The 19,778-nt window shown below is 50.7% G+C and overlaps 1 protein-coding gene across 15 annotated transcripts in view; it reads right to left on the bottom strand.

Annotated features, from left to right (window-relative positions):
• The window catches only part of MSI2 (musashi RNA binding protein 2), a 388,731-nt gene that overhangs the window by 41,093 nt on the left and 327,860 nt on the right, over positions 1-19,778 (bottom strand). For 14 of the 15 annotated variants that reach the window (XM_038547828.1, XM_038547829.1, XM_038547833.1 and 11 more), the window contains exons 9-10: positions 18,680-18,794; positions 8,753-8,827 (exon numbers count right to left, since the gene is read on the bottom strand). In XM_038547828.1, the coding sequence (XP_038403756.1) occupies positions 8,753-8,827; positions 18,680-18,794 (190 nt within the window). Of the gene's footprint in view, positions 1-3,418; positions 4,920-8,752; positions 8,828-18,679; positions 18,795-19,778 lie in introns of those variants that run through there. The other variant, XM_038547843.1, reaches the window with a different exon arrangement.

Genomic DNA, 19,778 nt, shown 5'->3' with positions numbered 1-19,778 from the left:
TTAAAATCTGCCCATGGATCCAATCTGTGCAGGGTAATCCCTGGGGACAGCGTGAGGGCCAGGGCCGTGCGGATCAGGGTGGGCAGCGGACAGATGTGCGGGGGCTGACGTGTCACCGGGGGCCCCTTTCGAGGGAGTGTTTTGTCTACAGAAGCGAAACATGGAGCTGCGGGCGCCCGGCCCACGGGGTGAGGTTCGGGCAGTGCACCCGGGAAGCCGACCACCTCGTCTTAGCATTTCGAGGTCGGCTCTCCGGGTGGCCCCGTTCTGGAACCCAACGGGAAGCAACGAGCCAGGCTGCGCTGACAGAGCCTGGGGATCCACCAGGCCCAGGGCGCCGCCGGGACAGAGGTGTGAGGAAAGGGCCCCTGACACACTTCAGTGGGGCGGGGGACAGTACTGGTGTTTACATTTATGACCAAATGAGGGGTCATCTTGGCCGCTAGTTCTACAGTTCCACCACGGCAGCCCCGGTATCACCGCCCCTGACTAGGTGGCAGAGGCTGGGGAGGGAGGTTTGCTCTTCTCCCTCCGAAAAAGAGGCCCGATCCTGGTATCACGTCTGCTGCCGAGTGGGGTGGGCAGGAAGAAGGGGTGGACAGAAGGGCTCTGGGACTGCTCCTCGCAATGGTCCAGGTGACCAGTCCAGGCAGGATCCCGGGCATGTGGGGTGGCAGCCAAAGGCATTTCTGAACACTTCACAAGATGTCATAACCCAGACCCAACCAATAAGGTTGGGCGTGAGCTGGTTGGGGAAGCAGCTCACTCCCCACGGCTAAGGCCCTCTCCCCAGGCATCTGGTCTACAGCAAACTCCTTCCCCTCCCGGGAACTTGGGCTCTCTTCACTCTGCTTTCCACACTCAAGCCACGTTCTTCAGGACACCACCGGCCACTAAGCCTCTGTCTTCGCTCAGACCAGCCAGACCTGACCAGAGCATACCCCACAGCAGCCCCCACTGAGGCTTCTCCTCCAGAGCTGTCCCCGCCAGCTTCTGGAGTGACTGAAAGTCCCCTGGCACCCAAGAACCATCATTAGACAAACAAGGAAGGCAAAAGGAAGGGGCCTGAGTCCCAGATCCAGCAACCGTGCAGGCATCGCTAATCAGTCACAGCCCCTCTTTGTGCTGAGCTAGGACTCGGCCTCAAAGTCGTCTGAAGCCAGTGCTCCAGGAGGCCAGTGGCCATCAGTCATCACCAGCACCCGAGACGAAACCTGCTTTCTATCACTGGAGAGACGTACAAGCACAAACTGGAACTTCCAGAACCAGAGTCCCAGGGCGTCCCCACCTGGAATGTGCACTGCCTGCCTGCTCCCCCAACTGTCCTAGGAGGGAAGTGGGAGCACTGAGCTATGAGACACTAACCTGGCTGGTCCCCAAGAGAGCTGAAGGACCCCGGCAGGGCCACTGGCCAGCCTGAGGCAGGGAGAGGAATGGAGCCAAGAGAGTGAGGCAGAGGGGAGAGGAGAGGAAGTGAAGGTACAGGAGGAAGGGAACAGGGGTCACCCTGTGCTTTCTCCACCGGCCCCCACCGCTCTGATTCACTTTGAAAATCTAATCACATTAGATCTAATCCTCTACTTAAAACCCTTTAAGGGCTTTCCACTTGCTTTTGGGATCAAATCGGAGTTACTGAATCTGACTCACAAGCCCACCATGACTCAGCCCTGCCTCCCTCTTTGGCCTTATCCCCCCTGCACACCCCACCCCAAACCACTCCTGCAAGCTGCCCATACTCTGAAATCTGCATAATCCCATGGGACCTGTGCTGCTTCCTTTCTCAGGTTTGCAACAGATTGCTAAATACCCTATATTATTCTACTTTTATTATCTCATCTATACTCCGTTTTTCTTCCTTAGTACAGAATCCCGTTTTTAGCTGGCATGTGGTTACCTGAAATACAGACATTTCCAAGGATCCCTTGCAGCTAGAACTAGTCATGTGACTAAAGTCTGATCAGTGGGGTCTAAGCAGAGTGCCACAGTTGACTTCTGAGTAGTACTATTAAAGGGAAGAGATGTACTCTTCTGGGATAAGTATGTAATGGCTGGAGCTTGGCAGCCTCCTTAGACTATGAGATGGAGATTTATGTTGAAGAGAACAGAACATTAAGATAAAAGAAACCAGACCTCTAATATCATGAAACCAAATCCAGGCTTCTTTTACATGAGAGAGAGAAACAAATTCTTATTTTGTTAAGCCATTGTTACTTTGTGTTTTCTTTTTTTGTGTTTTTTCTTTCTTAAAACTACCTGATTCAGTGTCTAAGCATGTCATTTCTCTGCCTGGGATATATTTCCTTTTCTTCTTTACATAGCTAATTCTACTTGGCTTTGTAAGACGAGTTCTGATGTCACCTTCTCTAGGGGCCATTCTTGACAGCACCGTAGGCTGGACAAACAGCCACCATAGACCCCTCATAGCAAAGAGTGATTCCCTCTTTCCAGCTAAGCACCTGTCTCATGATGGTCAGTGGGTTTGATGACTGGTTCTCTCTCCCCTGGCTGGACTCTGAGCATCTTGAAGGAGGGAGGCTCATTCATGTCCAGATAGCTGGCACCAAATCCAGTGCCTGATGATGAGTAAATGTGGAGGGATGGAGGAGGATGGGTGGGGCATGGGGGTAGTAATGAAGTCCCAGCAGTTCTCTGGCTTCACTTGGGGATCCTGTATCATTTCTTTCCCTGCTAAGCAGATCCACCAATAGGCAGCTCTGCTGAGATTGATGAGGAAGAGACAACCCCTCCAGAGAGTGACATAATAAGAACACGATTTCTAAAGCTTCTAGTTGCACAGCATTTACCAATTTATAAGGCCATGCTGACATGTACACAGTATCCTACTTAATTCTAACAACTAACCAGGCACTATTCTTATTACTCCTAGGGCCAGAAGGGCTAAATCACTTGCTCAGGGTCATATGGTACTACATGGCCAAGTGCGGCTGGAAATGAGGTCCTTCTAGTTTTATGTCCAGCAAAGGAGGGGCCTCCTCCAACCTGCACCATTTAGAGGAGTTAGGAAAGCAAACTGTGTGCACACCACACATAGGCCAGTGTGCATGAGCATGTGCCTGAGCTCACACACACCTGGTGCACAGATGTGAGGGGCTCCAGATGTTCCAGTGGCATTTTTTCTGGAGGGCAAGAGTGATGGCAGAGAAGGGGCATGGGGGCAAACCGTGCAGCTGCTGCGTGCAGATGCTCTACCCCTCTGCTCAAGGACAGGACCAGCCCGAGCAAGTGCAGGGGACACGAGGAAGCGGGGAGGGCTGGGGATAGGCGGCAGCCAGGGGGAGTCCACATGCTTTCAGAAACTGCACCGGGGCTGTCACTGGTACCGGTTATTTAGTGCATTCACCTCCCCCGGAGCGAGAACAGGACACTGTCAGGCTAAGAGATGGCAGCACACAGCATGTCCGTGGTAAACAATTTATTTTTCTACCTCAGTTGCTTACAGGGGGAAAAAATAAAACGTCATTAGGGAGAAGCACAGATGAACTCTTTACAGAGATGAAGAAAATTCACAATCGCTAAAACATTGGTGAGGCAAGCATACTAGGACACGTTCACCAAAGCAAAGCAATTCATAGCAGAACAAAATAAAGCGGGGAGGAGGGGGGAGCCATACAGAATTGTTAATAAAACAAAAAAACAAAAAAACAAAAAAACAACAACAACAAAAACCCAGCACTCATGAAAAAGCCTGCAGGAAAATAACAGGAAACTAACCAATTATTACATAAAGCATCTTTAATGAGATGAGCAAAACCATACAGGTTGGGTCTCAAGGACAGTGATGTTCCAACAGATGGATCTGCTCACATCAAATGCGTCCAGTGGAAGCATGCGGGTCACTTCTCACAAACTAGGAGCGTAAACAAAGGGGTGGCCCTTGAGGGTCCTGCTGAGCTATACTTCATTAATCCAAGAGAGTGGGGATATTTCAAACAGGGACGTGGAGGGGGTCGGGATCGTGGGGAAGGCAAGCCCTACTCGGAGTGGTCATCAGGAGTGCCAATCTGATCAGGACAGGCCTCTGGGTTCTGTCCCTCCTGCCCTGGGGGCCAAGAGGCCCTGACGCCAGTAGCAAATCCAAGGCCAGCAAGGACAGGGAGGTGCGGGTGGGGGTGCTGGGGGAGGAGGGGCCTGCTGTGGGTCAGTGCCCACAATGCCTGAAATGTGGCAATGCCCCAGTGCGTTTGCTGCCTCTTCTCAAAGACAGGTGCACTGATCATTATGGTTAACAGCCACTGAGGGGCTGGCCCCCAAAACAGACAGCCAGATAATGATGGTTTTCCAGATACAGTTTTGCTCCCAGATGAAGCTTTTCATATTACTATTTACAGAACAGAGTGTGCGTGTATGTGTGTGTGTGCATTGTTGGTACCATCCACCACAGGACACAGGTGCTCTAAGTCGCACATCCCCAATTCCTGTGGGCCACCAGCACAAAAAGCTCACCTCATAAAATGCCCCAAGAAGCCTATTTGGTTAATATTTAAAATAATTTGATGCCCGTTTCCTGGATCCCCTGAGGAGGCTCTCTGAAGTTTGTGAGAAGTTTCCCTCTGGCCCCGTTACATTCCAGGTGGGGATTGGGGTGCAGCGGAGTGGGGAGGGGGTATTCACAGTGTGTCCAAGAAGCAAAATGGGAGGGGATGGCAGAAGGAAAAAAAAAATTTTTTTTTAAACTGAATGAAGCAATGAGGACGAGTCTTTTCCAAGAATTAAAAATGAGAAAAAGAACATTCGTTCAAACAGGCAGCTAGAACAGTCTCAGTGGGCACTGACAGCAGCTGGGGTGGCCCCGGCCGGGACTGTGTCCTCTCTCTAGTTATGGTAGCAAACCCCAATTTGCTATGCCTCTCTTAAGAGCTAGTTGATAAAAATTATGTCTTGTGAAATCGGCAAGTAGTCTGCAAAGTGAAATAAGAACAGAAATTAACAGATTAAACTGAAATGAGTCCAGAGGGAGGAAAAGAAGAGGAAAGAGGGGAGGCCACTGGTGAGGATCATAATGTCCTGAGCCCTGGTATTCATCCTGGGGAGTGGGGAGTTGGGGTGGGGGTGCCCGGGGTGCCCCCCCGCCCCCGCTGTGGACCTCTGGGCCTGGGAAGGAGGAGCTACTTCCAGAATGGGGGGTCAACCCTCCATCTTTCTAGAGAAGACCTACTCCTCACTCTAATAATTAATTATCCATAGGTGTCGAGCCCATTTATCGGAGTACCTCATTTAATCGTGCAGAATCCTAAAGGCGGGCAGAGGCAGGTGCTGCTTCGCAGCCGCCATGTGACCTGGGAAGGTCCGCCACAGGGCCAGGCCACAGAGGCACTTGGGGCTCTGCTGAGGGACACTGGGTACCCCAGCACAGGGGAGGAGGTGGGTAGTCAGAAAGGGCCCATTCAGGTGAAACGCAAGGCCCTCTGTCCTGACAGGGACCCCCAGACCCATGGTCTATAAGTGAACACACACAGGATGAAGAGCCTCAGCAGCTCCCAGGGGCCGGGGTGTCCTATCCTTTCTCAGGCTGGTGCCCACTGCCCCACTGGGAAGGGTCCAGAAAAGGGCTGGGAGAGTGTGGCGTCCACATGCACTGTGAGACTGCAGGTGGGAGGTGGGTGAGAAAGACATGGGAAAGAAAGATCACAAAGCAGAGACCTCAGGGCAGTTTGGTGGTGGCAGTGGTGCTGATGTCACTGACTCACAGGATCCCAGGGTGTGGGGAGGAGTCAACGGAGTCAATCAGACAGGGGTGAACAGAGGGCAGATCTGGGCCGCCCTCCTCTGGGCCGTCTCTCTGCACCCCAACCTCCTTACCAGACCCTCTAAGGCACTTCTTATTGGCATGGGGCAAGAGACAGATGTCAGAATGTTCCAGAGCTCTCCTGACTCAGAGAGCTCACCCTGGGGTGGAAGCTCCAGGCAGGGTCAAGTCTGATTTTTGAGAGGAGCCACCATGTCATGAGCTCTTGACTGGAACACCACAGAGGACTAACTAGGCTGCTCAGGGACAGCAAACAGAGCAGCTGTCCCACAAGAGGCAGCTCGTCCAGGTGTCTGAACTCTGAGGCCAGCCTGCCTCCTCCTGGGGCCATGTGTGCTGCCAGGTCCAGCCACTGGGCCACCACTTCCTGGCCTGGGGCAGCTCCACACACTGACTTTCCCCGACAGCAGGTGGCCTCACTCTTGTGGCCACTGATGGCCTCTTTGTGGCCATCGGTGAGGACACACAAGAGAAGTCCAGGTTGTGAGGTGGAAGGATGGGGAATGGAGAGTCTGAAGGCTGGGGGAGGAGAGAAGAGCCATGTCCCATGGGCCACGGAGCCTTTGTCCAGACATTTTAATGCCCGATTTCTGCCCTCATCAAACCCAGCTGACTGTGTTAAGCTGCAGGAGCTAGTGACTATGACAAACCTGCCCTGGACACTGTCACTCCTAGTCCACTACAGGTCCCTCACACTCTTTGGTTTATGGTGAAGGGCTGGCTGGGCACAGCTGGGAGACTCTATCTCATCCTCCCCAGTCTCGGTTGGTCACTTGGAGCTCTGTCTTGCATACATGTGTCTGTTGAGGGCAGATCCAAGGACACAGAGCCCTTAGCATGGGATCTACTCTGTCACCCCCAAATTATTCCATGTTAGGATCCCCCAACTCTCCCTGCCTGAGACTTGTACCGCACTGAGGGGGCACTGGCAACCTGACTGTGTGCCAGGTGTGCAGAGCAGCATGGCGCTCTCAGTGGGCCAGGATGGAAGCCTATGTCTCTCTGATACCCTGGTGAGGAAGCCAGGGGAGAGGAGGAGACGAAAGGCTTTCTTGAAATGCCACCAGCTCTTGGGCTGAGGAGGATGGGCAAGAAATGAATAGGGATGATGACATGCCAGGTCTCCCCGGGAGGGACAGTGTGTAGGCCTGTATATACATGTGTGGGGGTCATGTACTCCACCCCAACCTCTTTCTTTATGCTCCGGAATGGTGCCATCCAACAGAACCTACTGTGGCGATGGAGACATTCTATATGCTGTGCTAACCAGTAGCCACTGGCCACATGTGGCTGTTGAGTAAGTGAAGCGTGGATAGTGTGACCAAGAATTTTCATTATACTTAATTTTATTTTAAATCTAAATTATGTTAGCTGTGTGTGGTTAGTGTCACCTACTGGACAGACGGATGCTAGAGAGGGAGGAATGTGGCAGTTAATACCCAGACCACCTAAGTCTGAATCCTAGCCCTGCTCCTTGCTGCTAATGAACCCCTGAACAGGGTTTTCTACGTCTCTAGGCCTCAGGGTTCCCATCTGGAGAAGGGAGTATCTAATGAGGTGCAGACTGCTCTGGCTGTAGTGCCGCCTGTCCTGCCTGGAGAGGCCCACTGCCACCCCAAAGCAGCCAGCTGCCGTAGAGGAGCAGAGGGCCCACCCTGGTGCAGAAACCGGCCCCAGGGGACACTCATGGGGACGTCTCCCATGCTCACACTCCTCCATCTGGAGCTTCTGCTACTGCACCTGCCTCCCCTACCCCTGCCACCCCTACACAGACCCCAGGGACTATCCTGCCCCAGCCCTTTGTTTACAGAAGACAGAAATGAGGCCCAGAGATGCTGAGTGACCTGCTGTGGCCACGGGCAAGAGCCTAGGGCCTCTGTCGCTGATTGAGGATCTGTCCCCACAGGGCATGGCTCTAAGGGCCCCAAATGCTTCCTGATCTCCTCTGAAACACTCTTCCCCACCCCAAAGCTCAGCTGGAGGTAGATAAACACTGGGTGAGACCCTCACACACTTCTCCCCTGCCCTCCTCCCTGGCTTCAGGACATGATCCTCTAAGGCCATCCCTATGCTTCCAAGGCCTCTGGGTCCAGGCAGGGTGACCAACAAAAAGTGAGACTGCTGCAAGCTCAGCTCCTGAGGGAGCCTCTTGCCTCAGCAGAGAACCCAAGAGGACAAGACTCCATTCCTAATGCCTTCTCTAGAAACTCCAGCTGTCCTCTGTCCACAGACACCACCAAGCACCCCTATATATTCTTATCTATACCCCGTGCCTGGGAAAGGCTGGCTCACCCCTTCAGGGGACAAGTGAAGCCCTATCGACATGGCTTCCTTCAGCACCATCCCCTGCCACCCCTGTAAGACCATGCCTGCCCTTGCTGCCCGTCTGGGGTGGGGGTGCCAGCCTCCCAGTTACATGGGAGCTGTGGTAGCCTGGGCACATAAGCGGGCATCATTGTGGGCTCTGCCTCAAGGCTCTGATGCCTACACACAGGAGAGGATAAATGTGCACACCCCTACCCAGGATAGCAAAGCCCAACCCCAACAGCACACCACAGCTACACACAGAAGGGCATCGAAGCCAGGACCGCCAGGTGGAGCTGGAGGAGGGGAGGGAAGAAGGAAGGTAGGAGAGAGGGAGGGAGACAGGAGATGATGGAGGCCCAGGGTAGGAGTCCAATCCAGAGAAAGAACCTGTAACCAGCTCCAGACAAAGAGGGTGGGCAGAGAGAGGGTCCTGATCAGCTCTTTCCCTTTCCCCAGAAAGCTGCCACTCTCAGATACCTAGCTCTGAGGCTGTCCTTGGGTTAACCAGACATCGAGCTGCATCCTCCCCCTGGAGCTCAGTGGATGTGAACTTCAGCACCCACAGGTCATTTCCTGAACCGATATGTGTATGAACTGTGTTCTCTTTAGGGATCCTCCCACCTCCCCTCCTATGCAGTCCATCTCCCATGTTTCCAAAGCCCCGGGAGACAAACTCACCTGGGAACTGATAACCATAGCTAGGAGCAAATCCAGGGTAGCCGCGGCCATAGGTTGCCACAAAGTTGGGGTAGCCTTGAACACAGAGAGAAAGAACACGATGGTGTTAGTACAGCTGCCTCAGGTCTGGGGTGAAATCTCAGGGAGGGTGGAAATGAGGACAGCCTGGGTCATTTTCTTGCACAACATGATTGGTCTCCCATGAGGGTCTTTACCCAGGGCATGGGTCCCTTCTCTACTGCGGCTTGGGGGCACTGCTGTCAGCTTGCTGGTAATTAACCTGTATTTGGGCAGAGAGACCCCCAAAGCCCACGCACTTTCTGGAACCTGCAGAGTAAATGCCACGCATTAGCACCAAACAGAGGGCCTGCGCCTGGCTCTGACATTTGGAGAGCTTACCCTGAATGTACTTTACCTTAAAGCTATTGACAGTAGAAGATTAAAGTCCTTGTAATGCCTCCTCCCAAGGAGCAGACAGCAGTGCCAGTGTCAGACAAAGCATGAGTACTTAGGGGTCAGGTTTAGGGGCAAAACTCAGGGCTGACCCTATGCTTCTGGAAAATCACTGGGCTTAATGAGCTCTGGTCTGGGAGAAGCAGGGTCCCAGGGGCCTGCATCCAAGCACAGATACTCCACAGGGTGCCAGCATCTTCCCAAGCCTCCCTCCTCCCAGCCCAGAATTGTGAGAGACTGGTTGTTAAAATGTGCACCGGGAAGCATGGCCCAAACCCAGAAGCCTCATGCCACGTGTTTTAGCGGGCACTTCACAGCAAGCGTATTTTCCACATGATCTAGCAGATAACCCAGGAGGTGATCAGTTAGTTGAGGGGTGCCTGTGGAAATTGCTGCTGGGCTAGGCATGAGGTGCAGAGGAAACCACTGGCATGTTCTGGTGCTGGTGTGACCCTCTGGGGTCTATTATGAAACCCCTAGTGAGCAGTCATTTGGCTCTCAACCCTGCATTGTGCGTGCTCAGGCTACTTCACTATGTCTCTGCCTCTTGACTCCAGTAACAGAAAAGACTGGCATGTAGCCCTCATGGACTGATTCCGCCAGCTACAGAAGACCCATGGCTATGCCCTATTCCTATGTCACCAGGCTCACCTTGCCTCCCCCCACTCAATGTATGGGAATTCCAATACACTCATGCTCTTCAAATACCACCATGGCCAACCTACCACCACCACCACCCAACTACTATCTACAGCTTGACTTTTTCTTTGGCCTCTGAGGTCTGTGGTTGTTTTCTGGCTGCCCACCACCTGAACCCCTTCTCTGTGTTTGAGTCTTAGAGAGAGGCCTGCCTCCCATCATGGAAGCAGAAAAGAGCCCCTCTCTCTGAACTAGGCAGTAGGAAGCATGTTATGAACCTGGGTTTGGCCCATGGAAGTCTTCCTTGGATCCATTTCTGGGGCTAGTAGGGCAGAGGAGGAGGCAGTGATTCAGAATTTATTCTGGTGTCTCCAGAACCCAGTGGTGGGGACAGTGACCCCCCCGCCCCCAGGTCATTCCTGGGTTGTTCCTTGGTCGTGGCTGTGCCTGACCATCCACCTCCCCAGTTACTGCCAATTCTCCAGTCTTCCTGTCATTTCTGTGCGCTGATGAGCCCCTTCCAATGATATCATTTTTTGCTTACAGCTGCTGAAATTGTTTCTGCTGCTTGCCATCAAGATGCTGGTAGAAGGTTGCTTTGATGGGTGGGGTTTCTAACAGTCTCCATGCCCTCAGCCATGAAGGCAGCATTGACAGTTCTCCACCTGTGTCTCTGCAGTCTGATACAGCAACTGAAACACCCCCAAGTACAGGCTCTGGGGCCTCATCATCCACATCCCGAGTACATTTGGATATGTCACAAGCATTTTCTGATGGGCAGTGATGGCCACAGGAACAGAATCATTCACAAAGCTCCATCTTGGGTGCACTCTGACAGCTTGAGTTGGAGCTAATAGGTCTTCCTGCTGCCTGTTCACAGAGCTTTTATGCCTCAGAGGCCTAGAGATGGGACCCACCTTTTCTCACTTCCCCATGCTTGTTGGTGTCACAGCTTCTGCTTGACCAGTGGGTCTGTCATCAGACCCAGAAGAGAGGCTTGCTCTTGTGGGCGTCAGGAGACTTGGGGGCCAGGCCATGCTCTTGGGGAGGTCTTCCTTGTCTTCTGACAGCCTGAGCTTTGCCATCTGTACAAAGCTCAGTGGGTCCCTTGCAGCAGGGAAGGGCCCAACCCTCAATGGAGACCAGCCGGGGCTCCCTTACAGTCTCCTGCTTTTAGCCAGAGCCTTTCCAGATGTGCAGTCACGACTCACTGGCCAACTGACCTGTTTCTACCTCAAAAGGGCCTCATGCCTGCCCTTTCCTGGTGTGTGTATTTCCCGGTGCTTGGTGCCTCATTGGCAGAGGGCTGCCCAGACCAGCAGGCTGACCGGGAAGCTTTGAGCTGACTGCTCAAAGCTCCAAGTGTGACGCTGAGCTCTGGCACCGGGTGGGGAAAGAGAGGGACTGAGGGACAGAGAGGAAGTGGAGGGAGGGGGGAGCCCATGCCTTAAGTGGGGGAGAGTTGATGCCTTAAGTGGACACACACACACACACACACACACACACACACACACTGGCTTCTTCCCTGGTATTTATTTCATGGCTGGCCAGCTCAGTTCTCCTTCGAATTAATCACCTGCTATCAAATCAGATCTTTCATGACTAGGTTTCTTAAACCATTATTTCAACAATATTGATAAACAGATTATATGCAAACAGCCAAATCACCACTGCCTAGGGCCATTCCTGATGAAAAATGACTCCGTTGCTTCTATCTTTGGCACTAGGGGTCTGAAATATTTTAATCTGAGAACAGAACTGCAGGCCCACGTGTCACCTTCAGACTCCCTCAGGGTGGGTGGGGTGGAGGGGGGTGGGATGCCCCATCCCTCCCTGACTCGGGCCACCACTACCACTTCTTATCTGCTTTCTTCCTGGCATACTGGACGGTCTTCAACAAGAAGGAAGACAAGCATGGTCGAGTTCACCCCGATTTGGGGCCTTACCCCAATCTTCCTGGACACATCAATATTGTCTCCTGCACGACAAAGACGAGAATTTGGCATCTGCCAGAGTGGGGGATCTTATCGCCACCCCCCATCACCAACATCCTCTGGGTCAGGCAGATGAAATCATAAATTTATAATACAACATTACTTCAATTTTCCTCTTCATTTACTGCTGTGCAGCCCAGCTCTGCTCGAGCGGCTCACAGCCCCAGCCACACGGGGAAATTGGCTGGCTGCATATCAATAGCACATTACAGCAGACCGATGTGGATGCTCCATCAAGCCATATTACAGCGAGATGACCCAGCCACCACTTCCATTAGTAGCTGGGCCCCTCCCGCACTGGCCACTGCACAATTTATGTGCTCCAGTACTCTGGATGCCTGATCAATCCCACAGTAATTATCTCTTGTCACTAAAGGAAAAACTAAGCCTGCTGCCTGGATGACCACCCTTCTTGCTTTCCATTGGGGGGGGGTAAAAAAAAGAAAGCCAGCAATCAACAACAGAATTTGAATTTGCCGGTCGGATCGCTTCAGGGCCCCCTTCTGGGGCTGCTGGCAGAGTTCTCAGAATTGTGGTTCTCGATCTTTGCTCTAACTCTGGAAGACGTTTGCTCTAACCCTGGAAGATGTTTGTACTCTAGGTGGGCACATGACTCATCCTCTCTCGGGCTCTGTGACTCAGCTACTCAGTCACGGAAAACTGGTCCCACCAGGCCCCTGACTTGAAAGGACAAGAGACAAGGGCTGTTTATCCAGGGATCTGCCAAAGTGTGACATATGTGGCACGTGGTATGTAGAACATTAATCGGGGCACCACATTGGCTCCATGAGGTACGCAACCAGGTCAACAACTGGACAGGTGAGCCCTCTCTGGACAGAGAGCCCTTCCCAGGCCGGGAGGTGAAGGCCAAAGTCCACCCAGATACTCAACCTCCAGAGTCATCCCGAGCCACAGGAGCATCTTTAGGCCTATGCTGTCCAATTTAAATTTAAGTCCGAATTATGATGAAAACTTCAGTTCCTCAGTTGTATGAGCCACATCTTAAATGCTCAGTAGCCACATTAGCTCATGGCCACCATCTTGGGCGGTGCAGATACAGGCCCTTCCCATCCTCACAGAAAGTTCTGGGGTACTGTGTTGTTCTAGAAGGAAAATGGAGAGCTGAATTTTGAGCTTCCTCCGTCCACCAGGAAACAGCTGAACAAATGGAGACCTCCTTGGGAATGACCTCAACAGATATTTTGGGGAAAGACAAATCCCAGTTGAAATTACAAATGAGTCTAGACATGCAGCTCTAAATTCCAGCCAATCTCCTTTTGATCTGTTAGTGCACACCCGCAGATTAGAGCTCCTCATCGCTTCTGGGTGATTTTTTTTCCCTTTCATTTCAGAGGGGCTTAATGTCGGGGAACACTGGGTCAAGACTTCACAGGGACTTCTCAGTATGAGCGCTAGCAAGAATGCCTCAGGCTTTCTTCAGCTGGTCTACAGAGTCCCACTATTTCCAGGCCTGCAGGGGAAGCTTTCCTTCATGGCCTCAGCAATGAGGCATTTCTCTAACCAGTGGTATCCAGCACGTTCAATAGTGTGTGCCCAGTGAGGTTAAGACAGTTAGAGGCAGTAGGGTTACATGGCTGAGGGCAGAGTAGGCCAAAAAGAATAAAATATATCAACAATAATCAGGTTTGCTTTTATTAAGTCCACTTTCATGAAGAAAACTCAGAGATTCTAGTGCACAGAGCTGGCTCACTCTGGGCCCCTCTTGGCCGCCGTGAGGCAGCAGAACAAAGTCGGAAGGGCTGCAAGAAGACCTTTCCGAGGGTCTTAGTTGATTTTGGTTTTGTCCAGCTCGAAGGCAGGGAGAGCTGATCTGAGGATGACCCCTCCTCTTCTCTCCTACATTCTTCTTAAGGGATTCTCATCGGGCTGATTATTCTGTGACTCTGTCAAAGGCCGTGAAAGCTAAAACCAAAACAGCTGTAGGTTTCCTGCCAAGGCCTGATGCGGCTCCATCAAGAGAGATCAAGGAAGAATAACTGTAACCATACGCTTGTCAGCCTCCCTTTGACCAGACCTCCCAAAGAATGGAGGAAATCTTAAAGGATATTTAAAAATTCGTTTCACAGTTTCCATGTCATTTATAGACCAGCATATCTGTTGTCCCACTAGAATGTTGGCTCCCTAAGATCAGGGACCTCAGGCTCCGCTGAATCCTCAGCACCCAGAACAGTACCTGGCCCTTAGGTACTCTGGAAATATTTGCAGAATGAATGGATTTAAAGTTTTAATGGTTTAGTCATGTTTCTGAAGATCTGTCCAAGTGTTACATAATTTTCTGCTCTTCCAACAACAGTTTATATCCCTAAAATCTCATTTCATTAACGAACTTTTAATAAACGTTTTTCTGCCCGCGCCGAGCTCATCAACCAAATTGTGGCTGATGATGACTGTGGTGATGATGTGGACATGTGATGGGTGATGGTGGTGATTCCAGGACAGGTATGCACTGGAGGGGTGACCCAGGTAACTTTTGGGGACATGTCAGGCCATCCCACCCTAGCAAAGAATCAGATGCCACCTGATGCCACCACTTTCGAGGGAAGAAGCAAGAAGCAAGGGCTTCAGTCACGGCACCACAGATGGTACTTTCCTTGCCCAAAGGTCTGGGATGCCAGGCTATTCCAATGGCAGAAGCCGAGGGTAGCCCTGGGAGTGTCCAGTGAGTGCATGAAAGGCTCACCGGAGACTCCAGTCTGGCTGAGGAGGCCAGAGGTAAATCAGGCCATGAGACTGTGTGTTTGTTCCCTGGGTGCTGTGTCCACTTCACCCCTTCTGCCTGGACCTCGGGCTGAGCTGGTTCCTGGTGGAGGGCACATTTTGGCAGCTCTCAGGAGGCCTGTCTCAGCAGGTACCTGGAGGCCCTCACCACACTGACTGGCAGCTCAGGAGGACTAGGGCCTAATGAGGCCTGGAGCCCAGAGCCCAGATCTTTGTTGGGAGGCAGAAACTCAAATATGATCCAACTCCTTGGGCCAAGGGTCTGAATGGAGCAGCAGGCGGCAGGTGCTACAGTATAAGCCATACCTGCAGGTCTGGCTGTATTCCTGGCCACTGGTAGGAAGGGATCCCCCGTGAAAGGGTGCTGGGCACCTGCTCGGGTGGGAATGCCTAGGGCTCCCCATTCCTTTACTGATAAGAGCTCCCAGTTTGAGTATCTACTACTGTATTTTATTGATAGGAAGACGTACATTTTTTTCGCACCTTACCATCTCTGAGAGTAGCTCTATCTCACAGTCACTGTAGTAAGAAAGCTTTAGTACAGTTTAATTAACAGCATCTGCGTTTTTCTTTCTGAATGTCTGTACAAACATGTATTTTACTACCCACAGCACCTAGGATTTGAGGAAATACAGCACTGGTGGGGCACAATAAGATTTCATTGATCCTCAACAACCCCATGAAGTGGGAGTTTCCCATACCTCTCTCTGAGGATTGAGTAACTGAAGGACAGAGCTGTTGGCACTTGCCCAAGTCACAGAGCTCATGGGGTGAAGAGTCTCGACCTGGTTCTAAAGTCCCAAGCTCTCCTCACTGGCTTGCACAGCCTCTGCCTTAGTGGAAGCTGGGCTGACACCATCAATTCCAAATAAAGGGCTCTCTGTTTGCCTAGAGGAGGAGGAGGAAAGGCTCTGTGACATGAGGGAAGCCAGTTGAGGTCTGAGGGTTCTGCTTAGTGGCAGCCTCAACAGAGCTACATGGGACAAAGACAAGAAGCAGCAAGGATGTCAGTGGTAGGGGGTGGCCCAGGGAAGGTTAGGACCCAAGGACTCACAGCCTCACCATGACAACATTTCTAACCAACAATTATTTCTTTACTGAAGCTCAGGGAAGTCGTAACTTCGACTATGAGAGACAGGGAAAAGGCTGGGGGCAGATGAGTAACCACTTCCCATTCATTCATCACGTATCCGTATCTCAATAGGTACTGAGCCCAGCACTCCTCCTCACACACGCCTGCGTGCACCTGGCCCCTCAGCCAGGCTAGTGGGCTCCCAGGGTTCCACACTAGGACCTTCAGCCTTCCAAATCTATTCCTGTCTGGATCACCCTTAGCTTGCTCATCCTTCTTAGCATGGCTAACAGGTCACCTCCACAGGGGGGTATTCCCTGATTCCTCAGACTAATTTCCATCCTTCATTATGTGCTCTTAAAATACTCCAGAACTATTATGAGTAACTAGCTATCTGTAGAATTAGCTGTTAACTGCGGTCACTCTTACTAGACCACAAGGTCTGGAAGACAGGGACCAGTGCTAGCCCAGGGAAGGCATGCAGTAGGTGCTCAAAGCCTACTTGCCACAGAGTACCTCCTGCATTCAACAAAGCCTCCCTGCCTTGGCTTCCATTGTGAAACCAGTGGGGGCCCTCTGTTTAGGGGTCCGAGCTTGGGTTCCTGTAGAGATGTGGGCCCCTGGTCCTTGCTTCCATTCTAGGGTGAAGAGAGTTGCTGCACCTCTGCTCTCTGGCAATTGACATGAGCGAGCTGGCTTTGCTGTACACGACTGCTTCTCCCTGAAGAAAACAGGTCATTCCTCCCAGCATGTAAAAGGCATCGAGTTAGACTCAGAAAGGCACGGGAACTTCCTGAACATCTGATCCTAAAAGGAGTCCCATTTTATGCCCCAGGACCTTTATACTCACTGTTAAAAATTCAAGACTCCCCAAACTGGCAACTCTTTAAGATTTGATTTTCAAATTTAAAACTATTAGTTTATTCGGAGCTTCTCTTGGTATACAATGTAAGGTAAGGACTACATAAAGATTATTTTTTATTTTTATTTTATTTATTTATTTATTTTTTAAAGACTTTATTTATTTATTCATGAGACACACACAGAGAGAGAGAGGGAGGCAGAGACACAGGCAGAGGGAGAAGCAGGCTCCACGCAGGGAACCTGACGTGGGACTCGATCCCGGGTCTCCAGGATCACATCCTGGGCTGAAGGTGGTGCTAAACCGCTGAGCCATCTGGGCTGCCCAAAGATTATATTTTAAACAAGAGCTGGACAAATGTCTCATTGTCAATCAGGAGATAATTCTCACTGATTTTTATTTATTTATTCAATTTTTTTTTTAAGAGAGAGAGAATGAGCAGGGGTGGGGTGGGGAAGGGGCAGAGGGAGTGGGCCAGAAAGAATCTCAAGCAGGCTCCATGCTCAGTGCAAAGCCCAACTGGAGGCTCGATCTCATGACTCTGAGATTATGACCTGAACCAAAATCAAGAGTCCGAAGCTTACCTGACTGTGCTCCCCAGGCACCCCCCACCGCTGATTTTTAAAAGTAACTTCTTCATAATGACTACACTCTTACATAGAAATACAATTAGTGCATCTGCTTTCACTTTTTTTCTCAACAGGTGCGTGCCTATACACCATACTATTTCATTACTGTAGCTTTGTGCCATGTTCTGCTATTTGGTCAAACTAGTCTTTTCTCATTTATCTTATCTAGTCTAATGTGTTTCTGCTTCCCAATCTGTGTTGGAATCATTTGGCCAATGCTTAAAGAAGTAAACAGGAATTTCCATTGAAACTCAGTTAAACCTAAAACATTAATTCGGGAAGAAGTAACATCCCCACCACCTTTAGGATTCTTGAGGCATCTCTTTCTGTCTCTCAAGTTCCTTGAACTAACTTTACTGGCTCTTGTTATTTCCTCAGACAAAATAGACAATTCTTTTTAAGAATGTGTAACATCAAGAAAAAGTTTCATACATTTCAAATGGAGCCAGGAATGATTTAAAGAGCTGTGAATCTGAAAATACATAAAGAGCCGAATCAAACAATATAGAAGGGGGACTCGTAGCCAAACCGAATGAAAATCCATTAAAACCAGACAGATCATGTGCCTGAATGGAATTTTACCATTAACTACCATTTATCCCATTTAATTAGTATTTTCCCGACACACAATAACTCGCACTAAAATACTGCTCTCTCGCTTTGAAATTTCTAATTATTGTTGCGACCCACACCATTACGCCTCCCCTCTGCTTTCTCCATTTTTCATGCCATTTCAGTGGCAAGATTTTCAATTATCTACGCAGGACGGACAGAGATACCTTTAAGGAAGGGGCATAATATGCAACTTAATTTCTCTAAAAGCCAGGAGAGATCATTTTTCGTCAGAACAAACACACTTTGTCTTTCATCATTTTTTTTTTCCTTTTTGGGCAAATAAGGAGTAAAACAGGCCATTTAAAACATCCATTTAAATGCAAATTCTGATATCCCAAGAGAAAAATGTTAATCATTTAAATAGACAGGATTAGAGCCCACCCTCATCACTTCTCCTTTCCCAAGTTTTAGAAAAATAGAGCCTCTGCCCACATGGGTGAAGCCAGCCAGGAGTCCTCAGGTCTTTAAGAACACCCTGTCCATAGAGAGGCATGCGGCAGAGGGCCGGCTTTCTCCTTTTGAAGAAGGGAGTGTAAAGGAGTTAAAATGACATCAAGAACCTCCTATGAGCTAGGCATGAAATAAGATGATTATCTATCTACTTATCTATCTATCTATCTATCTATCTATCCATCCATCCATCCATCCATCCACCCACCCACCCACCCACCCATCCATCCATCCATCCACCCACCCACCTATCCATCCATCCATCCATCCATCCATCCATCCATCCATCCATCCATCCATCCATCCATCTATAATGGTCCAACTATCTTACAAAGGGGCTTACAGGTGAAGGAGTTGAAACGCACAAAGGCAGTTTGCCCAACTGGTAGGTGACCCAGTTGGGTGTCTAGGCCTCCGCAGTCCCAAGTCCATAGTGGCTCTGCGGTGTGTCCCCAGGGTCCCGCCCGGACTCACCTAGCATTCCCATGCCAAGCATGAACGCGTCCATGGTATAAGGCAGTCCCCGGGCCCGGCCTCTTGTCCCCGGTGGGAACATGACTTCCTTAGGCTGAGCTTTCTTACATTCTACCTGTTCAACAGAAAGGCGAACAAATGAGATGCAAATGAATGCCACGTAAATGTCAAATGCAGAACCGATCTGGTTACCCGCTAAGGTATTTTTAGCCTTGCTCCTTATTCACTGTAAAAATAGCCATGCCAAGCAAATGGCCTGCAAAACAAATATTTAAGAAAGCACGCTACTTGTTGCAAATCCTGCTTTGGAAAATCCTACAAGGGTGAAATTGGGTTTGGAGGGGTGACAAGGACGTGGGCTGAAGCCCCACAGGCATGGGTTCAGAGCTCAGCCTGGAAGGTGAGCAGAAGGCCCCAGAGGTAAGGAGCAGATGGGGCTGCTGGGTGTGTCTGTGAGGACAAAACAACAGCAGCCGGAATAATCCCCCCTGCTCCTTTGGCCCCTTTAGCTCCATTTCACAGATAAGAAAACTGAACGTCAGAAGGCTTGTGTAACGTGCCGTAAGCCACAGCCTGGCAGGCACAGGCCTGGAAGCTGGAGTTTTAAAGTTTTTAGGTCGCCGATGCCACCATCTCCGCAGAAGCTGCCCCAGCACGCTCCCGGGAGAACTAATAACATTAAACACTGCTTCTGTCCATCTGGATTACCGGTTTCTCGTTCTGCAGCTACGTCTTCGAGTGGTTGCTAATCTTTCCTGTTTCCTTCTGCCTCCCAAATTTCTTAATCCTATTCTGCTCACACAACCCAGAAACCACTTACTTCACAGCCTTAATGATATAGAATACAAGCTCCAGGAAAGAAGTAAAACTCCGGCCCACGGAAGCGTCTACGCTGTTCTCAGGAGCGTGTCTCAGACTCCTGCTCAGTGCTTACTTGCTTTCAGTTTACTGATAAACCTAACACGCATCGTTAGCTGGTGCTAACGACTACTCCATCGACGATGGAGATGGGGTGCCATAGGGTGCCTTGAGTAGCAAAGACTATCAGGGGTGCCTGGAGGGCAGGGGTGCCTGGAGTAGCAAAGACTATCAGCAAGAC

This window comes from Canis lupus, chromosome 9 (assembly GCF_011100685.1).
Source record: "Canis lupus familiaris isolate Mischka breed German Shepherd chromosome 9, alternate assembly UU_Cfam_GSD_1.0, whole genome shotgun sequence".
Classification (NCBI taxonomy): domain Eukaryota; kingdom Metazoa; phylum Chordata; class Mammalia; order Carnivora; family Canidae; genus Canis; species Canis lupus.
This window is presented reverse-complemented; position numbering and strand designations above follow the sequence as displayed.